The sequence below is a fragment of the Heptranchias perlo genome, chromosome 28 (genome assembly GCF_035084215.1).
Source record: "Heptranchias perlo isolate sHepPer1 chromosome 28, sHepPer1.hap1, whole genome shotgun sequence".
NCBI lineage: Eukaryota > Metazoa > Chordata > Chondrichthyes > Hexanchiformes > Hexanchidae > Heptranchias > Heptranchias perlo.
In genome coordinates this window covers 38223393-38243355 of record NC_090352.1, presented here as the reverse complement: position 1 = coordinate 38243355, position 19963 = coordinate 38223393, and the positions used below count along the sequence as shown (strand labels likewise).

At 45.6% G+C, this 19963-nt stretch overlaps 1 protein-coding gene across 1 annotated transcript in view; it reads left to right on the top strand.

Annotated features, from left to right (window-relative positions):
• Nucleotides 1-19963, top strand: part of LOC137345077 (uncharacterized) — a 101004-nt gene that overhangs the window by 15972 nt on the left and 65069 nt on the right. The window contains exons 6-16 of the mRNA XM_068008518.1: nt 1216-1302; nt 2195-2311; nt 4057-4190; nt 8816-8995; nt 9105-9248; nt 10580-10869; nt 12523-12699; nt 13517-13675; nt 15734-15823; nt 18583-18656; nt 19767-19932. Coding sequence (XP_067864619.1) covers nt 1216-1302; nt 2195-2311; nt 4057-4190; nt 8816-8995; nt 9105-9248; nt 10580-10869; nt 12523-12699; nt 13517-13675; nt 15734-15823; nt 18583-18656; nt 19767-19932 — 1618 coding nt within the window. The remainder of the gene's footprint in view (nt 1-1215; nt 1303-2194; nt 2312-4056; nt 4191-8815; nt 8996-9104; nt 9249-10579; nt 10870-12522; nt 12700-13516; nt 13676-15733; nt 15824-18582; nt 18657-19766; nt 19933-19963) is intronic.

Here is a 19963-nt window from a genome sequence, read left to right as displayed (position 1 = left end):
TCTATAACCCTCAGTATCTCTATCCCTCTATCTCTATCCCTCGGTATCTCTAACCCTCTATCTCTATCCCTCAGTATCTCTATCCCTCTATCTCTATCCCTCTATCTCTATCCCTCAGTATCTCTATCCCTCTATCTCTATCCCTCTATGCCTATCCCTCTATCTCTATCCCTCTATCTCTATCTCTATCCCTCAGTATCTCTAACCCTCAGTATCTCTATCCCTCTATCTCTATCCCTCTATGCCTATCCCTCTATCTCTATCCCTCTATCTCTATCACTATCCCTCAGTATCTCTATCCCTCAGTATCTCTATCCCTCAGTATCTATAACCCTCAGTATCTCTATCCCTCTATCTCTATCCCTCTATCTCTATCACTATCCCTCAGTATCTCTAACCCTCAGTATCTCTATCCCTTTATCTCTATCCCTCAGTATCTCTATCCCTCTATCTCTATCCCTCAGTATCTCTAACCCTCAGTATCTCTATCCCTTTATCTCTAACCCTCAGTATCTCTATCCCTCTATCTCTAACCCTCAGTATCTCTATCCCTCTATCTCTAACCCTCAGTATCTCTATCCCTCTATCTCTATCCCTCAGTATCTCTAACCCTCAGTATCTCTATCCCTCTATCTCTATCCCTCAGTATCTCTAACCCTCAGTATCTCTATCCCTTTATCTCTAACCCTCAGTATCTCTATCCCTCTATCTCTAACCCTCAGTATCTCTATCCCTCTATCTCTATCCCTCAGTATCTCTAACCCTCAGTATCTCTATCCCTCTATCTCTATCCCTCAGTATCTCTAACCCTCAGTATCTCTATCCCTCTATTTCTATCCCTCTGTATCTGTATCCCGCTATCTCTATCCCCCTATCCCCATCCCTCTATACCCATCCCTCTATCCCCATCCCTCTATTTCTATCCCTCTGTCCCTATCCCTCTATCTCTATCCCTAACCCTCTATCTCTAACCCCACAATGTTACTATCTCTCACTGTCCAACCCCTGGGTGTATTTTTCACTCAGAATATCCAATGGCATTGTATTAATTTTTACTATCTGTTGATAAATGACATCGCAAGTATCATTAATCACTTTGAACATTGAGAATAAACATATGGGCAGATCTAGCCAGTGTTTGTAAGATGACAGGAGTCTCTGCACACCATCAAACAGACCAATGCTGATCTGTTCTTATTCAATTTGATTTCACAGATCGAGTGAACCTCTTGAAGAGGTGAAGTTGGTGAAAGATAACTGTGCTCATCTAACCTGTCATTGTAATGCAAATAAAACAGTCAGGTATTTGTATAATTCTACTCCTGCCTCTATATGATAGTTACATTCCTATGTGGATTATGTCTACTGGGTTCTGTCTGTTGTCTTCTATGTTTTGGGTTATTTATTGGGTTCATTGGGATCACATAATTACCCCATAGATTAGATTCTATCTATTGGGTTCTATCTATTAGATTCTATCTATTGAGTTATATCTATTAGATTCTATCTATTGGGTTCTATCTATTAGATTCTATCTATTGAGTTATATCTATTAGATTCTATCTATTGAGTTATATCTATTAGATTCTATCTATTAGGTTCTATCTATTAGATTCTATCTATTGGGTTCTATCTATTAGATTCTATCTATTGAGTTATATCTATTAGATTCTATCTATTGAGTTATATCTATTAGATTCTATCTATTGAGTTCTATCTATTAGATTCTATCTATTGAGTTATATCTATTAGATTCTATCTATTGAGTTATATCTATTAGATTCTATCTATTGAGTTCTATCTATTAGATTCTATCTATTGAGTTCTATCTATTAGATTCTATCTATTGAGTTATATCTATTAGATTCTATCTATTGGGTTCTATCTATTAGATTATATCTGGTGGATTCAATTTAGCTTTCTTAGGTCCAAAGTGGATGACCTCACACTTCCCCACATTGAACTCCATTTGCCACAGTTTTGCCCACTCACTTAATCTGTCTTTGTCCCTTTGCTTCTTCCTGCTCCCATCCACACCACTCACTGTGCCTCCCAACTTAGTGTCATCATTGCTGAATGTGCAGCAATTCTGTTTAAAGCTGGTTCCCAGAGATGAGAGGACAGTGTGCTGCCCTGCTGCCTCCCCAGGCTCCCTCAGAAGGAAATTTAATCTAATCTTCAATCCATGTTTCAGACTGTGGAAGAAGTTTGAAACCCTTATTTATTATTTTGTTAAACCGGTGGCCGGATTGAGCAGTGGTGAAGGTACATCTCCTGTTGAGGAGGCCGACACACAAGATGGAGGAGTGAGGTGAGGACCCTCTGTTATTTCTCTGGCACCGTTGCTAATATTCACCGTCGGTGATGGAAAAACTTGTGACCAGTGAAGATAAACATATCGGGTTATAATATTTTTTAGAAGGGACAGAATAGAAAGAAAGAAATAACTTGCCTTTCACGACCTCAGGAAATCCCAAAGCGCTTTACAGCCAATAAAGTACTTTAGAAGTGTAGTCACTGTTGTAATGTAGGAAACGCGGCAGCCAATTTGTACACAGCAAGATCCCACAAACAGCAATAAGATAATGACCTCATAAGCTGTTTTTACTGATGTTGGTTAAGGGATAAATATTAGGCAGGACATCAGGGAGAACTCCCCTGCTCTTCTTCGAATAATGCCATGGGACTTTTTACATCCACCTGAGGGCAGACAGGGCCACGGTTTACCATCTCATCCAAAAGATGGCACCTCCGACAGTGCAGCATTCCCTCAGTACTGCACTGGAAGCGTAGGCCTAGGTTATGTAGTCAAGTCTCTGGAGTAGGACTTGAACCCACGACTTTCTGACTTAGAGGCAGGAGTGCTACCCACTGAGCCACATAATAGCGAGGAAAGGAGGACGAGTTGCAAGATTGGTGACGGAGGGAATACAGGCCATAGAGAGGCCTGATGTATAAAAGAAAGTGATTCAGATAGAGTCAATATGGTTAGAGCTCAAAGATTAAAAAAAGACCATCTAATGTGGGAGAGCAATGGAAGAGGTAGACAGATCAGGGAGATAAGAAGGGGAAAAAATTTCCAGGGAGGAAGTAAATGGGGAAAAGGGAATGGAATTCCTAAAATGTGCACAGGACTAGTTCCTCGAGCAGTACGTTGGTGTTTTTACAAGTTGCTAGATCTAGTTATGGGAAATGAAATAGATTGGGTAGATAATGGTTGGGCCAAATGGCCTGCTTCCGCCTTGTAGCTTCTTTGTGTCCCAACTGGAGTGAACAGTAGGGCCGATTCCCTGATTCACAATCGATCCCTCCATTCACAACAATGGGGTATTACCAGAGCTAAGAGACAGTGCCAAGAGCCAGAGCTGAGCCCTCTCCATTTCTTGAAGCCAAGGGATGCCAGCAGGAGCTGGTACTTTCCCACTGACCATTAAGTAAATGAAAGATTTGGGACCTGTTGTTTCTTTTCAGCCCCTCCTGTGGGAAAAGTCCCCTAATCACCACTGGTCAGGAGTTCACTGTGGGGGGACTTCATTTTTAATTTGTTCTCAGGATTTGGGTGACACTAGCAAGGCCACATTTATTGCCCATCCCTCATTGCCCTGAGGGCATTAAGAGTAGAGCTGCCAACTCTGGCTTGACATATTCCTGGAGGTCTGATCATGTAACATCAGATCACATGACATCCAATTACCCTCATTAAGAATTAAGCATGTAGCGTGGGACTGGAATCACATGTAGGGCAGACCAGATAGGGGTGACAGATTCCTTTACCCGAAGGACATTGGTTGGGTTTATTACAAGCATCCAGCAGCTTTCATGGTTATTTTACTGAATTCAATTTCCCAACTCTACCATGGGGGGATTTCAACTTATAACCTCTGGATTGCTGGTTCAGTACCATCACCACTATGAGCTATGGCATGGACCCCACAGCCCAACGCCTCTCTATGGTGCAATGTTCTTGAGGGTAATTCTTGGGAAAAAAAACTTAGGGACCAGCAAAAGTGCTTAGATATTAAAGGAAAACTGAATGCTTGTCTTCTTTTTGTAAAGATATCAACATAACTTCAAGTCGTACAGGCTTCAGCTCTTCAATGCTATATTTGAAGGACATCTGGAGACAATAGATGCCCTAATGCAAAAGATTGAGGAATCTAATGGGTGTCTCTCTCATCAAAAGCTAAAAGGTAACGGCCAAATGAGAGACTGTATTTATATAACACCTACAACCCCGTCATTCAGAAACTTCTTGGAAGCTTCACGTGAAATGATTTGCATTTGAAAGCGGCCAATGTGCACACAGCAAGCAAACAGGGGCCTTGGTTTAATGTCTGACCCAAAGGATAGCACTTCCAGCAATGCAGTACTCCCTCAAGTCTAGGTTATACGCTGATAAAATAACATTTTGTGATACAGTATCTGGGTAATTTGAGACATTATGTCATAGAATCATAGAATAATACAGCACAGAAGGAGGCCATTCAGCCCACTGAGCCTGTGCCAGCTCTTTGAAAGAGTTATCCAATAAGTCCCACTTCCCCACCACCCCCCCCCCCCCCCCCCCGCCCCTGTAATTTTTTTTCCTTCAAGTATTTATCCAATTCTCTTTTGGAAGTTATTATTGAATCTGCTTCCACCGTCCTTTCAGGCAGTGCATTCCAGATCATCACAACTTGCTGTGTTAAAAAAATGTTTTCTGATGTCGCCTCTGGTCCTTTTGTCAATCACCTTAAATCTGTGTCCCCTGGTTACTGACCCTTCTGCCACTGGAAACAATTTCTCCTTGTTTACTCTATCAAAACCCTTTATGATTTTTCAACACCTCTATTAAATCTCCTCCCAATCTTCTCTACTTTAAGGAGAACAATCCCAGTTTCTCTAGTCCCTCCACGTAACTGAAGTCCCTCATCCCTGGTACCATTCTGATAAATCTCTTCTGTACATGTGGTAAATGTAGAGTGCATGTGGCACATAGATTGGTGAGAATAAAGTCAAGTAGGTTACTCCCTCACGTTGGTTCCCTTGGGTGGGGGTCTTCAATGTTCTTCACAAAGGGTGGCTTGGTAGTGCCATCACTGACAGCTAGCCGAGCTCTCAAGGATGTTGCTACCAGGTTGGCCCTTTCTATTCAGTATACACCATAACCGTACAGGAATAGATGTGATACATACAATCCCCCGAAATCAGAAACAGAGCTCAACGCTTGCCTCTTGCACCAATCGTGTAAGAACATTAAAGATGACATTATAAAATATCTAGATGAAGAGAAAATAATTAGAAGCAGCCAACGAGGATTTCAGAAAGGAAGATCATGCTTTACAAACCTGATAGTTGTTCTTTAAGGAGGTGACAGATATGGTGCATGGGGGAAGTGCGGTGGATGCGGTTTACATGGACTTTCAGAAAGCCTTTGACAAGGTACCACACAGGAGGCTATTGGAGAAGAATAAGGGGGAGGGAATTAGAGGGAGGATAGCAAATGAATGTACAAGATTAAAATCCACTCATTGTGGGGACACAGGTACTGGGGCTACAGTGTTTATTATTTACGATTTTTAATTGATGAGACAAAAATCTATTGGAGAACACAAATCGATAATTTCATAAATGACCTTCATCAATGTCCAGGTAGGAATGGAACTGGCGGTTACTGTGATAGGTACTGGAGTTGTTCTCCTTAGAGCAGAGAAGGTTAAGGGAAGATTTGATAGAGGTATTCAAAATCATATGGGGTTTTGATAGAGTAAAGAAGGAAAAACTGTTTCTAGTGGCAAAGGGTCAGTAACCAAAGGTCACAGATTTAAGGTAATTGGCAAAAGAACCAGAGGCGACACGAGGAAAAAATATTTTACACAACGAGTTGTTATGATCCGGAATGCGCTGCCTGAAAGGGCGGTGGAAGCAGATTCAATAATAACTTTCAAAAGGGAATTGGATAAATACTTGAAGGAGAAAAATGACTGGGTTATGGGGACTAATTGGATAGCTCTTTCAAAGAGGAAGCATAGGCACGATGGGCCGAACGGCCTCCTTCTGTGCTGTATCATTCTATGATTCTAGATACAGCCTGAGATGAACTTCAGGGGACATGATGCAAAGGCTTGAAGGGAGGGGAAAGAGTTGGTCTGTGAATACAGGGTTCAAATCATTCTGTCAACTTAGAAAGGTTGTGAGGAAAAACGATTGAATCCAGGCCCTTGAACCCCTAAAAGCAATGGGGGAGACGGTAGGGTTGGTATTTAGGGAGAATGAGATGAGACGGGGTCAAAGGGCCTCCTTCATCAAAGTCTACCTTGTGATCAGGTCACACATGAGTGTAGGTGAATGTTCTAGAGTTTCTTTCGATTATTCTTCAGAAATGAAGGAGGAGAATTGTAATGTGTAATGAGATGGGTTAATTAGTAATCTCACAGTAAAGGATCCTCTGGGGAAGAGCGATCATAATATGATAGAATTTCACATTGAGTTTGAGAGTGAAGTACTTAAGTCCGAAACTAAGTCTTAAACTTAAATAAAGCCAATTACATAGATATGAGGGGCGAGTTGGCTAAGGTAGATTGGGAAATTAAATTAAAGGAGATGATGATTGAAAAGCAATGGCAAACACGTAAAGAAATATTTCAATATTCTCAACAAATATACATTCCATTGAGAAATAAAAACTCTTTTGGAAAAGTGATCCATCCGTGGCTAACTAAAGAAGTTAAGGATAGTATTAGATTAAAAGAAGAGGCCTATAACGTTGCCAAGAAGAATAGTAAGCCTGAGGATTGGGAGAGTTTTAGAAACCAGCAAAGGACGACCAAAAAATTGATAAAAAGGGAGAAAATAGAATATGAAAGTAAACTAGAAAGAAATATAAAAACGGATTGTAAGAGCTTCTACAAGTATGTAAAAAGGAAGAGAGTAACAAAAAGAAATGTTGGTCCCCTAGAGGCTGAGACAGGAGAAATTATAATGGGGAATCAGGAAATGGCAGATGCGTTAAACAAATATTTTGTATCTGTCTTCACAGTAAAAGTCACAAAAAGCATCCCAGAAATAGTGGGGAACCAAGAGTCTAATGAGAGTGAAGAACTTAAAGTAATTATTATCAGTAGAAAAAAAGTACTTGAGAAACTAATGGGAATAAAAGCTGATAAATCCCCTGGACCTGATGGCCTACATCCGAGGGTTCTAAAAGAGGTGGCTGCAGAGATAGTGGATGCATTAGTTATGATCTTCCAAAATTCCCTAGATTCTAGAACGGTCCCAATGGATTGGAAGGTAGCAAATGTAACCCCGCTATACAAGAAAGCAGGGAGAGAGAAAACAGGGAACTACAGGCCAGTTAGCCTGACATCAGTCGTCGGGAAAATGCTGGAATCCATTATTAAGGAAGTGGTAACAGGGCACTTAGAAAATCATAATATGATTAGGCAGAGTCAACATGGTTTTATGAAAGGGGAAGTTGTGTTTGACAAATTTATTAGAGTTTTTTGAGGATGTAACTAACAGGGTGGATAAAGGGGAACCAGTGGATGTGGTATATTTGGATTTTCACTTTCTTCAATAAGGTGCCACATAAAAGGTTGTTACACAAGATAAGATATGGGGTTGAGGGTAATATATTAGCATGGATAGAGGATTGGTTAACGGACAGAAAACAGAGAATAGGGATAAACGGGTCATTTTCAGGTTGGCAGGCTGTAACTAGTGGGGTGCCGCAAGGATCAGTGCTCGGGCCTCAGCTATTTACAATCTATATTAATGGCTTAGATGAAGGGACTGAGTATAATGTATCTAAGTTTGCTGACAATACAAAGCTAAGTAGGAAAGTAAGTTGTGAGGAGGATATAAAGAGTCTGCAGAGGGATAGAGACAGGTTAAGTGAGTGGCCAAGAAGGTGACAGATGGAGTATAATGTGGGGAAATTTGAGGTTATTCACTTGGTAGGAAGAATAGAAAAACAGAACATTTTTTAAATGGTGAGAAACTATTAAATGTTGGTGTTCAGCGAGACTTGGGTGTCCTGGTACAAGAAACACAAAAGTTAACATGCAAGCAATTAGGAAAGCAAATGGCATGTTGGCCTACATTGCAAGGGGATTGGAGTACAAGAGTAAGGAAGTCTTACTACAATTGTACAGGGCTTTGGTGAGACCACACCTGGAGTACTGCGTACAGTTTTGGTATCCTTATCTAAGGAAGGATATACTTGCCTTAGAGGCGGTGCAACAAAAGTTCACTGGATTAATTCCTAGGATAAGAGGGTTGTCCTATGAGGAGAGATTGAGTAGAACGGGCCTATATTGTCTGGAGTTTAGAAGAATGAGAGGTGATCTCATTGAAACATATAAGATTCTGAGGGGGTTTGACAGGGTAGATGCTGAGAGGTTGTTTCCCCTGGCTGGAGAGTCTAGAACCAGGGGGCATAGTCTCAGGATAAGGGTTTGGCCATTTAAGACTGAGATGAGGAGGAATTTCTTCATCTGAGAGTTGTGAATCTTTGGAATTCTCTACCTCAGGGGGCTGTAAATGCTCAGTCATTGAGTATATTCAAGGCTGAGATCGATAGATTTTTGGACTCTAAGTGAATCAAGGGATCTGGGGATAGGGCGGGAAAGTTGAGTTGAGGTAGAAGATCAGCCATGATCTGATTGAATGGCGGAGCAGGCTCGAGGGGCCCCATGGCCTACTCCTGCTCCTATTTCTTATGTTCTTATGTAGAATGTCAGCACAACGTTCCCTCAAGGTTGGGATAGAGTCTGTGGAAGGAGCAGGCTTGGTGCACATGCCCTCACTCTGTGCTTTCTCCATGCGACTCACACAGATCCAAACACCGGTCAGACCTGTCTGATGAAAGCCTTGCTAAAAATAACTAACAAAAAGGAAGAACTAGTCCAAGATTGCAGAACGGTCGAGATTGTCAAGAAGTTAATCTCCTTCTCGAAGAAGAGCGGGGACCTGGAAGCCTTTGTTAACGCAGCCTATACTGACAAGATCTACAGAGGTAGGAGGTCGTGTCGGCCAGTTTCATTCTCATCGCTTTCTGTGAGAAATACTGGGGGGGTTTTCCCACTTTTGGGGAAAGGTGAATTGCAACGTATCTCTGTTTCTAGGGCAGACGGCTCTTCACATCGCTGTAGAACGCAGGCGCTGTGACCTCGTCGAACTCCTGGTCAGAAATGGAGCTGCAGTCGATGTCTTGGCCAAAGGAAGCTTCTTTCGCAACAGGAAACACAAGCAGTATTCCTTCTACTTCGGTGGGTTCAAAACAATAAATGTTCATCACAATACAACAGGCAAACAGACGGGTACAGATACACACAGGCCAACACACACACACAGACACAGACAGATACGCACACAGACACAGACAGATACGCACACAGACACAGACAGATACGCACACAGACACAGACAGATACGCACACAGACACAGACAGATACGCACACAGACACAGACAGATACGCACACAGACACAGACAGATACACACAGGCCAACACACACACAGGCAACACACACAGAGACACAGACAGATACACACAGACCAACACACAGACTCACAGACAGATACACACAGGCCAACACACACAGAGACACAGTCAGATATACGCAGACCAACACACACAGAATCACAGACAGATATAACCACACAAACAGGTATGGACAGACAGACAGGTACAGATATATGGAAACACAGACAGACAAACGGAATTACACAGGCAGATACACAAATACAGAAATACTGGCAGAGGCAGAGATACAGATGGACAAACACAAGAGATATGTACACACGTACGCGCACACATACACACACACATACACACACACACACACACACACACACATGCACGGACACACAGCCTGGTGGGCAATAGATAGACACAGAATCTGTGATAGTCGATTGTGAAATATGATTCTTGCTTCCCTTTGAGCTGCTGACTGTACAGTTCAGGAGTTGGGAAGGGACGAGCAGCACATCCTAAATCAATGGGGATTCGTAACTTTAAATTGAAATCGCTCTCTCCATGTCTCAGTGGGCAAATGCTTCCCTCTGTGAGTAGCCGAGCCGGACAGACTAGAAAAGTGCTCTGTTCGATGCCTGGTCTGTGATTAGGTATATTCCAGCCAGGGTGAATGTTACAGTGGCCCCAGTAGCCCTGGATTAGGAAGGGGGAGGAACCATAGAGTCATAGAGTCATAGAGTTATACAGCACGGATAGAGGCCCTTCGGCCCATCGTGTCCGCGCCGGCCATCAAGCCCAGTCTACTCTAATCCCAGTCAGGGTAACATTTCCTGATCACTATCCAGTGACTCCTGCTGGAAGATACATGTAGGTGCAGACATTGGGTGGAGGGAAGAGGATAGAGATTGGTTGTGATCCCCTCCAGGGCTAAATAGTTGGCTAACGTCACGTGACAAAGTAAGGTGGCAGGAGTGCTGATCGGCCATGGGGGGTGGGGGGTTGGTGAGTCACAGCTTCTGGGAAAGGAGGGGAGGGTGGGAGGGCTATACGCCCACCAGAAACAGCGACGGAGACTAGATTTACGATGGGTACTGAGGACTGTTGTGCTGTGCCCGGAACTAGGGGGTTATCCGCTCAGTCTGGCCGCCTGCACCAACCAGGTGGACGTGGTGACCTTCCTGATTGACCACGGGGCGGACCCTAGGGCCCAGGACCGAGCCGGCAACACCGTGCTCCACGCTCTGGTGTCCATCGCTTACGACACGCCAGAGACCCGCAGCTTCACGACGGAGATGTACGACTTGATCCTGGTGAAGAGCACCGACATGGAGCCCAGCGGTAACCTGGAGAAGATCACCAACCGCGAGGGTCTGACGCCACTGCGACTGGCCGCTCACACCGGCAAGATTGAGGTAAGTCCTCCCTAAGTCGCGGCTCCTCACAGAGGCTTTCCTCGGGATGTGGGCAAGGCCGGCATTTATTGCCCATCCCTAGTTGCCCCTTGAGAAGGTGGTGGTGGGCCTTCTTCTCAAGCAGCCGCTTCAGAGGGCAGTTAAAAGTAAACTACGTAGGTGTGGGGACTGGAGTCACATATCGGCCCAGACCGGGTAAGGACGGCAGGTTTCCTTCCCTAAAGGACATTAATGAACCAGTTGGGTTTTTACGACAATCCGACAGCTTCGCGGTCACTTTTACCGTTACCAGCTTTTTATTTCCAGATTTTTAAAATTTGAATTCAAATTCACGGTGGTAGTGCTGCCCCACCCCACCCCCTTCCCCGATCGATCCACTGCACTGTGCGGGAACTGGGGAAGGTCCGGAGAGTGAGCGACATTTCAAATTGTAGAAGGCAGGTTGTGTGGTGGCTGGGATTAGTGAAACTGGTCTGTGACCGTGGACACCCGGTACTTTCAGGGGGTCATAATGGACTTTCCCAGAGTTTCCCGTCCTTTCCCAGAGTTTCCCGTCCTCTCCCAGAGTTTCCCGTCCTTTCCCAGAGTTTCCCGTCCTTTCCCAGAGTTTCCCTTTCTTTCCCAGAATTTACCTGTCCTTTCCTAAAGTTTCCTGTCCTTTCCCAGAGTTTCCTGTCCTTTCCCAGAGTTTCCTGTCCTTTCCCAGAGTTTCCTGTGTGTTGTCTCACATCAGAGATTTTTGATTCAGATGAAATGTGCCTGAGGATGTGCAGCCTATGGATAGGCAGTCTGTGTTGTACTTGCACACTGTAAACTGAACCCTAGAGTGCCCCCCTGTATACCCGTTGTACTGAGCCTTGGTCAGACCCTATCTGGAGATACTGGGGGTGATTTTAAACCCCAACAACAGGTGGGCTGGGGGCGGGTGGGAGTTGAAAATAATTGTTTTTTTGGGTCGACACTGCAAAATGTTCGGACTTTGCATTCCCGGTGGGAAGCCTGTACTTTTACACACCAAAGTTAAGCCCGGAAATAAAGCCGGGTTGCGGTTGCGACCCAAAAAAACAACTATTTTCAACTCCCACCCGCCCCCAACCCACCCATTCTTGGGATTTAAAATCAACCCCACTGCGTCCAGTTCAGGCACCGCACCTCAGGAGGGATATATTGGCCTTCGAGGGGGTGCAGCTCAGATTCACCAGAATGATACCGGGGCTGAAAGGGTTAAATTATGAGGACAGGTTGCATTAAACTGGCTTCTATTCCCTTGAGTTTAGAAGATTGAGGGGTGATCTAATTGAGGTGTTTAAAATGATAAAAGGATTCAATAGGGTCGATACAGAGAAACTTTCTCCTCTGGTGGAGGAATCCAGGATAAGGAGCTGGACCATTCAGGATTGGAATCAGGAAGCACTTTTTCACACAAAGAGTAGTAGAAATCTGGAACTGGGCTGAATGGCCTCCTCCTGATCCTGTGTTCCCTGATTGAGAGCAAGCATTCTGTAGCATTTACTCTCCAGGGTCTCCTCTTGAGAAAGAGCCGCAGGGAGCCTGAAATGAAAGCAGCCATGACATGACCACACCGAGCTGAGTGTTTTTTTGGACATAACAGGCCTCTCCCCAAATAATAAAACTCTTCTCGCTTTTCTGCAGATATTTAAACACATCCTGGGAAGGGAAATAAAACAGAACAGGTACAAGCACCTTTCTCGAAAGTTCACAGAGTGGGAATATGGACCTGTGTCCTGCTCCCTTTACGACCTGTCGGGAGTCGATACAATCGAGGAGAACTCAGTGCTCCAGACTGTGGTGTCCAGCAGCAGGAACAGAGTAAGTTTATACTTCGAGAGCAAGTGAAGCTCCATTGACCAAAGGCAGTTGAGAATGGAAGGAATAAGTTGTGAAACTGTCCCGTCTCCCTGCATTAGATCAGTGGGTCAGTAGGTCAGTGGGTCAGTAGGTCAGTGGGTCAGTAGGTCAATGGGTCAGTAGGTCAGTGGTCAGTAGGTCAGTGGGTCAGTAGGTCAGTGGGTCAGTAGGTCAATGGGTCAGTAGGTCAGTAGTCAGTAGTCAGTGGGTCAGTAGGTCAATCCGCACCAACCACAAGGTCCCAGGTTTCATTCTTGCTCAGTGTAGAGTTAGCTGATTGCAGCTGGGGCAGCTTTGGGGGTTGTCCCTTTGGGGGTGCTACAGTTAGCCTCCTCTCCCCCCCCCCCCTCTGCTCCCCTCTCCTCTTCCATCCCCCTTCACCTTCCCCCTCACCCCCTCCCCTCCCCCCTCCCTCCTCCCATCTTCCCTCCCCCCTCCCTTCGGGAGTGCTACAATTGGCCTCCCCCCACAGTTCAGGGCAACTAGGGATGGGCAATAAATGCCCGGCCTTGCCACTGACGCCCACATCTCGAGAATGAATATATAAAAGTAAGCTGCGATGCCCCATGCAATGGGATAGCCTACCAATTGTCCCTGTCTGGGCTCACACATGAAGAATGGCCACTTGGATGAAGTACCCGAGGGCAGCTGCGGAACTGCCCCACAGCAAGAGTCAGCGGGGGTGGGGGGTGGAGGGAGGAATTGTTTTGTGGACAATAAATATTCAGCAACCAGAGAAAGGCCCAGGTGTAACTGAGTGAAATTCTCCTTATTCCAGAACCGCCATGAGATGCTCTGTGTGGAACCAATGAACGAGCTACTACAGAAGAAGTGGGAAGATTTTGGTGGCTACATGTTCCTTGCCAGCTTCCTGTTTTACCTCACGTACATAATCACCCTGACCATAGTGGCCTCCCACAGACCCCAGAGAAGAGAGGTATGGGTGGTCTTACTTACAGCTTATGCCTCAAAATAATTGGGTTCACAGCCTTGAATGGAGACCGTCACAGATTTAATAAGCATATGACAATAATTATTATTGACAATAATTCAACATACACTTAACAGCAGTGAACAGAGTGATGGTGTTACACCACACTATATTAGTGTATTATAATATCACACTATACTTGTGTATTGTACCACACTGTATTGGTGTATTGTGCCACACTATATTAGTGTATTATACCACACTATATTGGTGTATTGTACCACACTATATTGGTGTATTGTACCACACTATATTGGTGTATTATACCACACTATATTGGTGTATTGTACCACACTATATTGGTGTATTGTACCACACTATATTGGTGTATTGTACCACACTATATTGGTGTATTGTACCACACTATATTGGTGTATTATACCACACTATATTGGTGTATTGTACCACACTATATTGGTGTATTATACCACACTATATTGGTGTATTGTACCACACTATATTGGTGTATTGTACCACACTATATTGGTGTATTGTACCACACTATATTGGTGTATTATACCACACTATATTGGTGTATTGTACCACACTATATTGGTGTATTATACCACACTATATTGGTGTATTGTACCACACTATATTGGTGTATTGTACCACACTATATTGGTGTATTGTACCACACTATATTGGTGTATTATACCACACTATATTGGTGTATTGTACCACACTATATTGGTGTATTGTACCACACAATATTAGTGTATTGTACCACACTATATTGGTGTATTGTACCACACTATATTGGTGTATTGTACCACACAATATTAGTGTATTGTACCACACAATATTAGTGTATTGTACCACACTATATTAGTGTATTGTACCACACTATATTGGTGTATTGTACCACACTATATTGGTGTATTATACCACACTATATTGGTGTATTGTACCACACTATATTGATATATTGTACCACACTATATTGGAGTATTGTACCACACCATATTAGTGTATTGTACCACACTATATTGGTGTATTGTACCACACCATATTGGTGTATTGTACCACACTATATTGGTGTATTGTACCACACCATATTGGTGTATTGTACCACACAATATTAGTGTATTGTACCACACTATATTGGTGTATTGTACCACACAATATTAGTGTATTGTACCACACTATGTTGGTGTATTGTACCACACTATATTGGTGTATTGTACCACACCATATTGGTGTATTGTACCACACAATATTGGTGTATTGTACCACACAATATTAGTGTATTGTACCACACTATATTGGTGTATTGTACCACACTATATTGGTGTATTGTACCACACTATATTGGTGTATTGCACCACACCATATTGGTGTATTGTACCACACCATATTGGTGTATTGTACCACACTATATTGGTGTATTGTACCACACTATATTGGTGTATTGTACCACACTATATTGGTGTATTGTACCACACTATATTGGTGTATTGTACCACACCATATTGGTGTATTGTACCACACAATATTAGTGTATTGTACCACACTATATTGGTGTATTGTACCACACTATATTGGTGTATTGTACCACACTATATTGGTGTATTGTACCACACTATATTGGTGTATTGTACCACACTATATTGGTGTATTATATCACACTATATTACTGTATTATATCATAATATACTGTGTATTATACTGCACTATATTGAAGAAAGAAAAGTAAGAAATTTCTTGCATTTATATAACACATTTCATGACCTCTGGACGTCCCAAAACACTTTACAGCCAATGAACTATTTATTGAAGTGAAGTCACTGCTGTAATGTAGGAAACATGGCAATTTGCGCAAAGCAAGATCCCACAAACAGCACCATAATAATGACCATTATAAGTGTTTTATGCCACCCTATATCACTGTATATTATCACTCTATTTGTGTGTTATATCACCCTATATGAGTGTATTGAATCTTTGATGAATGTTTTATTGATGTTTATTGATGACCTCCTTCTCCTCCGATTTTCCCCACAGTCCCCAGTATCTTTATCGAGTTACCCACACTGGCACTTTCAAGCACAGAGTTATATTCTGCTGGCTGCTGTGTACTTTATGATTAAGGAGGTGGGTGTACTGTGTTGTGTGTCATTTGCCTTTAACTTTATGACAGACAGCAATCCAGAGCCTTACTCCCTCACCTGGGGTCTTTACTGAAGTCCAAATATAAACCAGTTCTAAATTCTCAAATATATCAAACCACAGACCTGCTGCTCCCACAGTCCTCAGTCACAGTGATTTCCTTTCGTCATTAATGACAGGCAGATTACCCTGAATTTAAAATCTCAAAAGAACTCCCTTTACCTTTTTCAAAATAGGTCTTTTTTTGTGAATTTTGTGCATAACAAGGTAAAGGGAATTAGCACCACACATTTCAAGCACTCACTGTCCCATCAAACACTCCCAGATCAGGTATAACACGGGTTAGATACAGAGTAAAGCTCCCTCAACACTGTCCCATCAAACACTCCCAGGGCAGGTACAGCACGGGTTAGATACAGAGTAAAGCTCCCTCAACACTGTCCCATCAAACACTCCCAGGGCAGGTACAGCACGGGTTAGATACAGAGTAAAGCTCCCTCTACACTGTCCCATCAAACACTTCCAGATCAGGTACAACACGGGTTAGATACAGAGTAAAGCTCCCTCCACACTGTCCCATCAAACACTCCCAGGGCAGGTGCAGCACGGGTTAGATACAGAGTAAAGCTCCCTCTACACTGTCCCATCAAACATTCCCAGGGCAGGTGCAGCACGGGTTAGATACAGAGTAAAGCTCCCTCTACACTGTCCCATCAAACATTCCCAGGGCAGGTACAGCACGGGTTAGATACAGAGTAAAGCTCCCTCCACACTGTCCCATCAAACACTCCCAGGGCAGGTGCAGCACGGGTTAGATACAGAGTAAAGCTCCCTCTACACTGTCCCATCAAACACTCCCAGGGCAGGCACAGCTCGGGTTAGATACAGAGTAAAGCTCCCTCTACATTGTCCCATCAAACACTCCCAGGGCAGGTACAGCACGGGTTCGATACAGAGTAAAGCTCCCCCTACATTGTCCCATCAAACACTCCCAGGGCAGGTACAGCACGGGTTAGATACAGAGTAAAGCTCCCCCTACATTGTCCCATCAAACACTCCCAGGGCAGGTGCAGCACGGGTTAGATACAGAGTAAAGCTCCCTCTACACTGTCCCATCAAACACTCCCAGGGCAGGCACAGCTCGGGTTAGATACAGAGTAAAGCTCCCTCTACACTGTCCCATCAAACACTCCCAGGGCAGGTACAGGGTTAGATACAGAGTAAAGCTCCCTCTACACTGTCCCATCAAACACTCCCTGGGCAGGTACAGGGTTAGATACAGAGTAAAGCTCCCTCTACACTGTCCCATCAAACACTCCCAGGGCAGGTACAGGGTTAGATACAGAGTAAAGCTCCCTCTACACTGTCCCATCAAACACTCCCAGGGCAGGTACAGCACGGGTTAGATACAGAGTAAAGCTCCCTCTACACTGTCCCATCAAACACTCCCAGGGCAGGTACAGCACGGGTTAGATACAGAGTAAAGCTCCCTCTACACTGTCCCATCAAACACTCCCAGGGCAGGTGCAGCACGGGTTAGATACAGAGTAAAGCTCCCTCTACACTGTCCCATCAAACACTCCCAGGGCAGGTACAGCACGGGTTAGATACAGAGTAAAGCTCCCTCTACACTGCCCGGGTGAGAATGGCAATTTAGAAATAGGAACAGGTCAATCCTGGGAGGGGGACATCTCAGACCCAACCTGATGGGGCAGATTGCCAGGGCCCTCAGGCCAGATGTGGCCCATGATCCATAGTTTGGACACCCCTGCACTAAGGCTACTACATGTGGCCTCACCATATCCAAGCTAAGGCAAGGGGGGAAGGGGAAATCAGACTCCATACCCCCCCGGTCTCAGTGCAGTGACCTTTGGTGCAATAAGGGTGTGTGTGGAAATGGAGGGAGGGTCGGAACAGGATCAGTTGACACTTTGGTGAAATACCCCAAGGGTCATCAGCAACGGTGCCGCCAAAGAACAGCAAGATTCCATCCCGAGGGGAGGGGAAGGGACGAGACAGGAGGAGGGGAAGGGAGGGGTGGGAGTAGGGGAAGGGTGGGGAGAGAAGAGGAGAGGATAAGAGGGATGGGGAGAGGAGAGGAGAGTAGTGGAGGGGAAGGGAGGGGAGGGGAGAGGAGAGAGGAGAGGAGGTGAGGGACGGGGAGAGATAGGGAAGGGAGAGGAGAGGATAAGAGGGATGGGGAGAGGAGAGGAGAGTAGTGGAGGGGAGGGGAGGGGAGAGGAGAGGAGGTGAGGGACGGGGAGAGATGGGGAAGGGAGAGGAGAGGATAAGAGGGGAGAGGAGAGGAGAGTAGTGGAGGGGAGGGGAGGAGAAGGGGAGGGGATTGGAGGAGAGGAGAGGAGGGAAGGGGAGAGGTGAGGGGAGGGAAGGGATGGGGAGGAGGGGAGGAGAGGGGTGGGGAGGAGAGGGGAGGAGAGGAGAGGAGGGAAGGGGAGAGGCAAGGAGGTGAGGGGGAGGGATGGGGAAGAGAGGAGGGGAGGGGTAGAGAGGAGAGGAGAAGTGAGGAGAGGAGAAGAGGGAAGGGGAGAGGCGAGGTGGTGAGGGGAGAGGAGGGGTGGAGAGGAGAGAGGAGGGGAGGGGAGGAGAGGAGAAGAAGGAAGGGAGGAGAGGAGAGGAGAAGTGAGGAGGGGAGGAGAGGAGCTTGTAAACAGTCAACTCATGTGCCATAAGATCTCAGAACTCTGGCGAATGCTTATATGATTCCCTCTCTTCATTTCTTTTAGGCGGCTGAAATGGTGTATTTGAGACGTTCCAATCTACACTCTGTGCTGGTGGATGGATCCTTTCACATTCTGTAGTAAGTTGCCTTGTCAGTTAATATCATAGGAAAAAGGAGAAGGCCATTCAGCCCCTCAAGCTGGGGGAGCTGCTGGGACCCGGTGAGGGAAGTGATGGAGGGGCTGCTGGGACCCGGTGAGGGAGGTGGTGGAGGGGCTGCTGGGACCCGGTGAGGGAGGTGGTGGAAGGGCTGCTGGGACCCGGTGAGGGAGGTGGTGGAGGGGCTGCTGGGACCCAGTGAGGGAGGTGGTGGAGGGGCTGCTGGGACCCGGTGAGGGAGGTGGTGGAGGGGCTGCTGGGACCCGGTGAGGGAGGTGGTGGAGGGGCTGCTGGGACCCGGTGAGGGAGGTGGTGGAGGGGCTGCTGGGACCCGGTGAGGGAGGTGGTGGAGGGGCTGCTGGGACCCGGTGAGGGAGGTGGTGAAGGGGCTGCTGGTATCCAGTGAGGGAGGTGGTGGAGGGGCTGCTGGGACCCGGTGAGGGAGGTGGTGGAGGGGCTGCTGGTATCCAGTGAGGGAGGTGGTGGAGGGGCTGCTGGGACCCGGTGAGGGAGGTGGTGGAGGGGCTGCTGGTATCCATTGAGGGAGGTGGTGGAGGGGCTGCTGGGACCCGGTGAGGGAGGTGGTGGAGGGGCTGCTGGTATCCATTGAGGGTGAGGCCTTCGGGAGAGGAACAGAGAAGATTTAGAACAAAAAAGAAATATAGTTTGTTACTGACTCATCATAGAATGATACAGCACAGAGGGAGGCCATTCGGCCCATCGTGCTTCTGCCAGCCCTTGAAAGAGCTATCCAATTAGCCCCACCTCCCCCTGGGCTCTTTCACCATAGCCCTGCTAATTTTTCCTTTTCAAGTATATACCAGGTTCCCTTTTGAAAGTTATCATTGAATCTGCTTCCACCGCCCTTTCAGGCAGCGCATTCCAGATCATCATAACTCGCCGCGTAAAAAAAATTCTCCTCATCTCCCCCCACCCCCCAGGTTCTTTTGCCAATTATTTCAGAGACAGAGCGTGCTCAGTAAGTACAGCAGCTTTCCTTCTCTGCGACTCTGCTGTGCTCGTGTTCTGTGCGTGTTATAAAATCCAGGTCATGACTTTTAAGCATTTCGATTGTTTTCTTCCTGGACAGTTTTTTGCAGTCCGTGCTTGTGATTGTCTTCAACTCGTTGAGCTGGTCAGATGTGGAAGGTTGCAGAGTGCTGCTGGTCCTGGCTCTGGCCTTGGGGTGGTTCAACGTCTTGTACTACACCCGAGGCTTCAAACTAACTGGGATTTACTGCGTGATGATTAAAAAGGTACGTCGGGAAATGCCCTCAGTGAGACCTG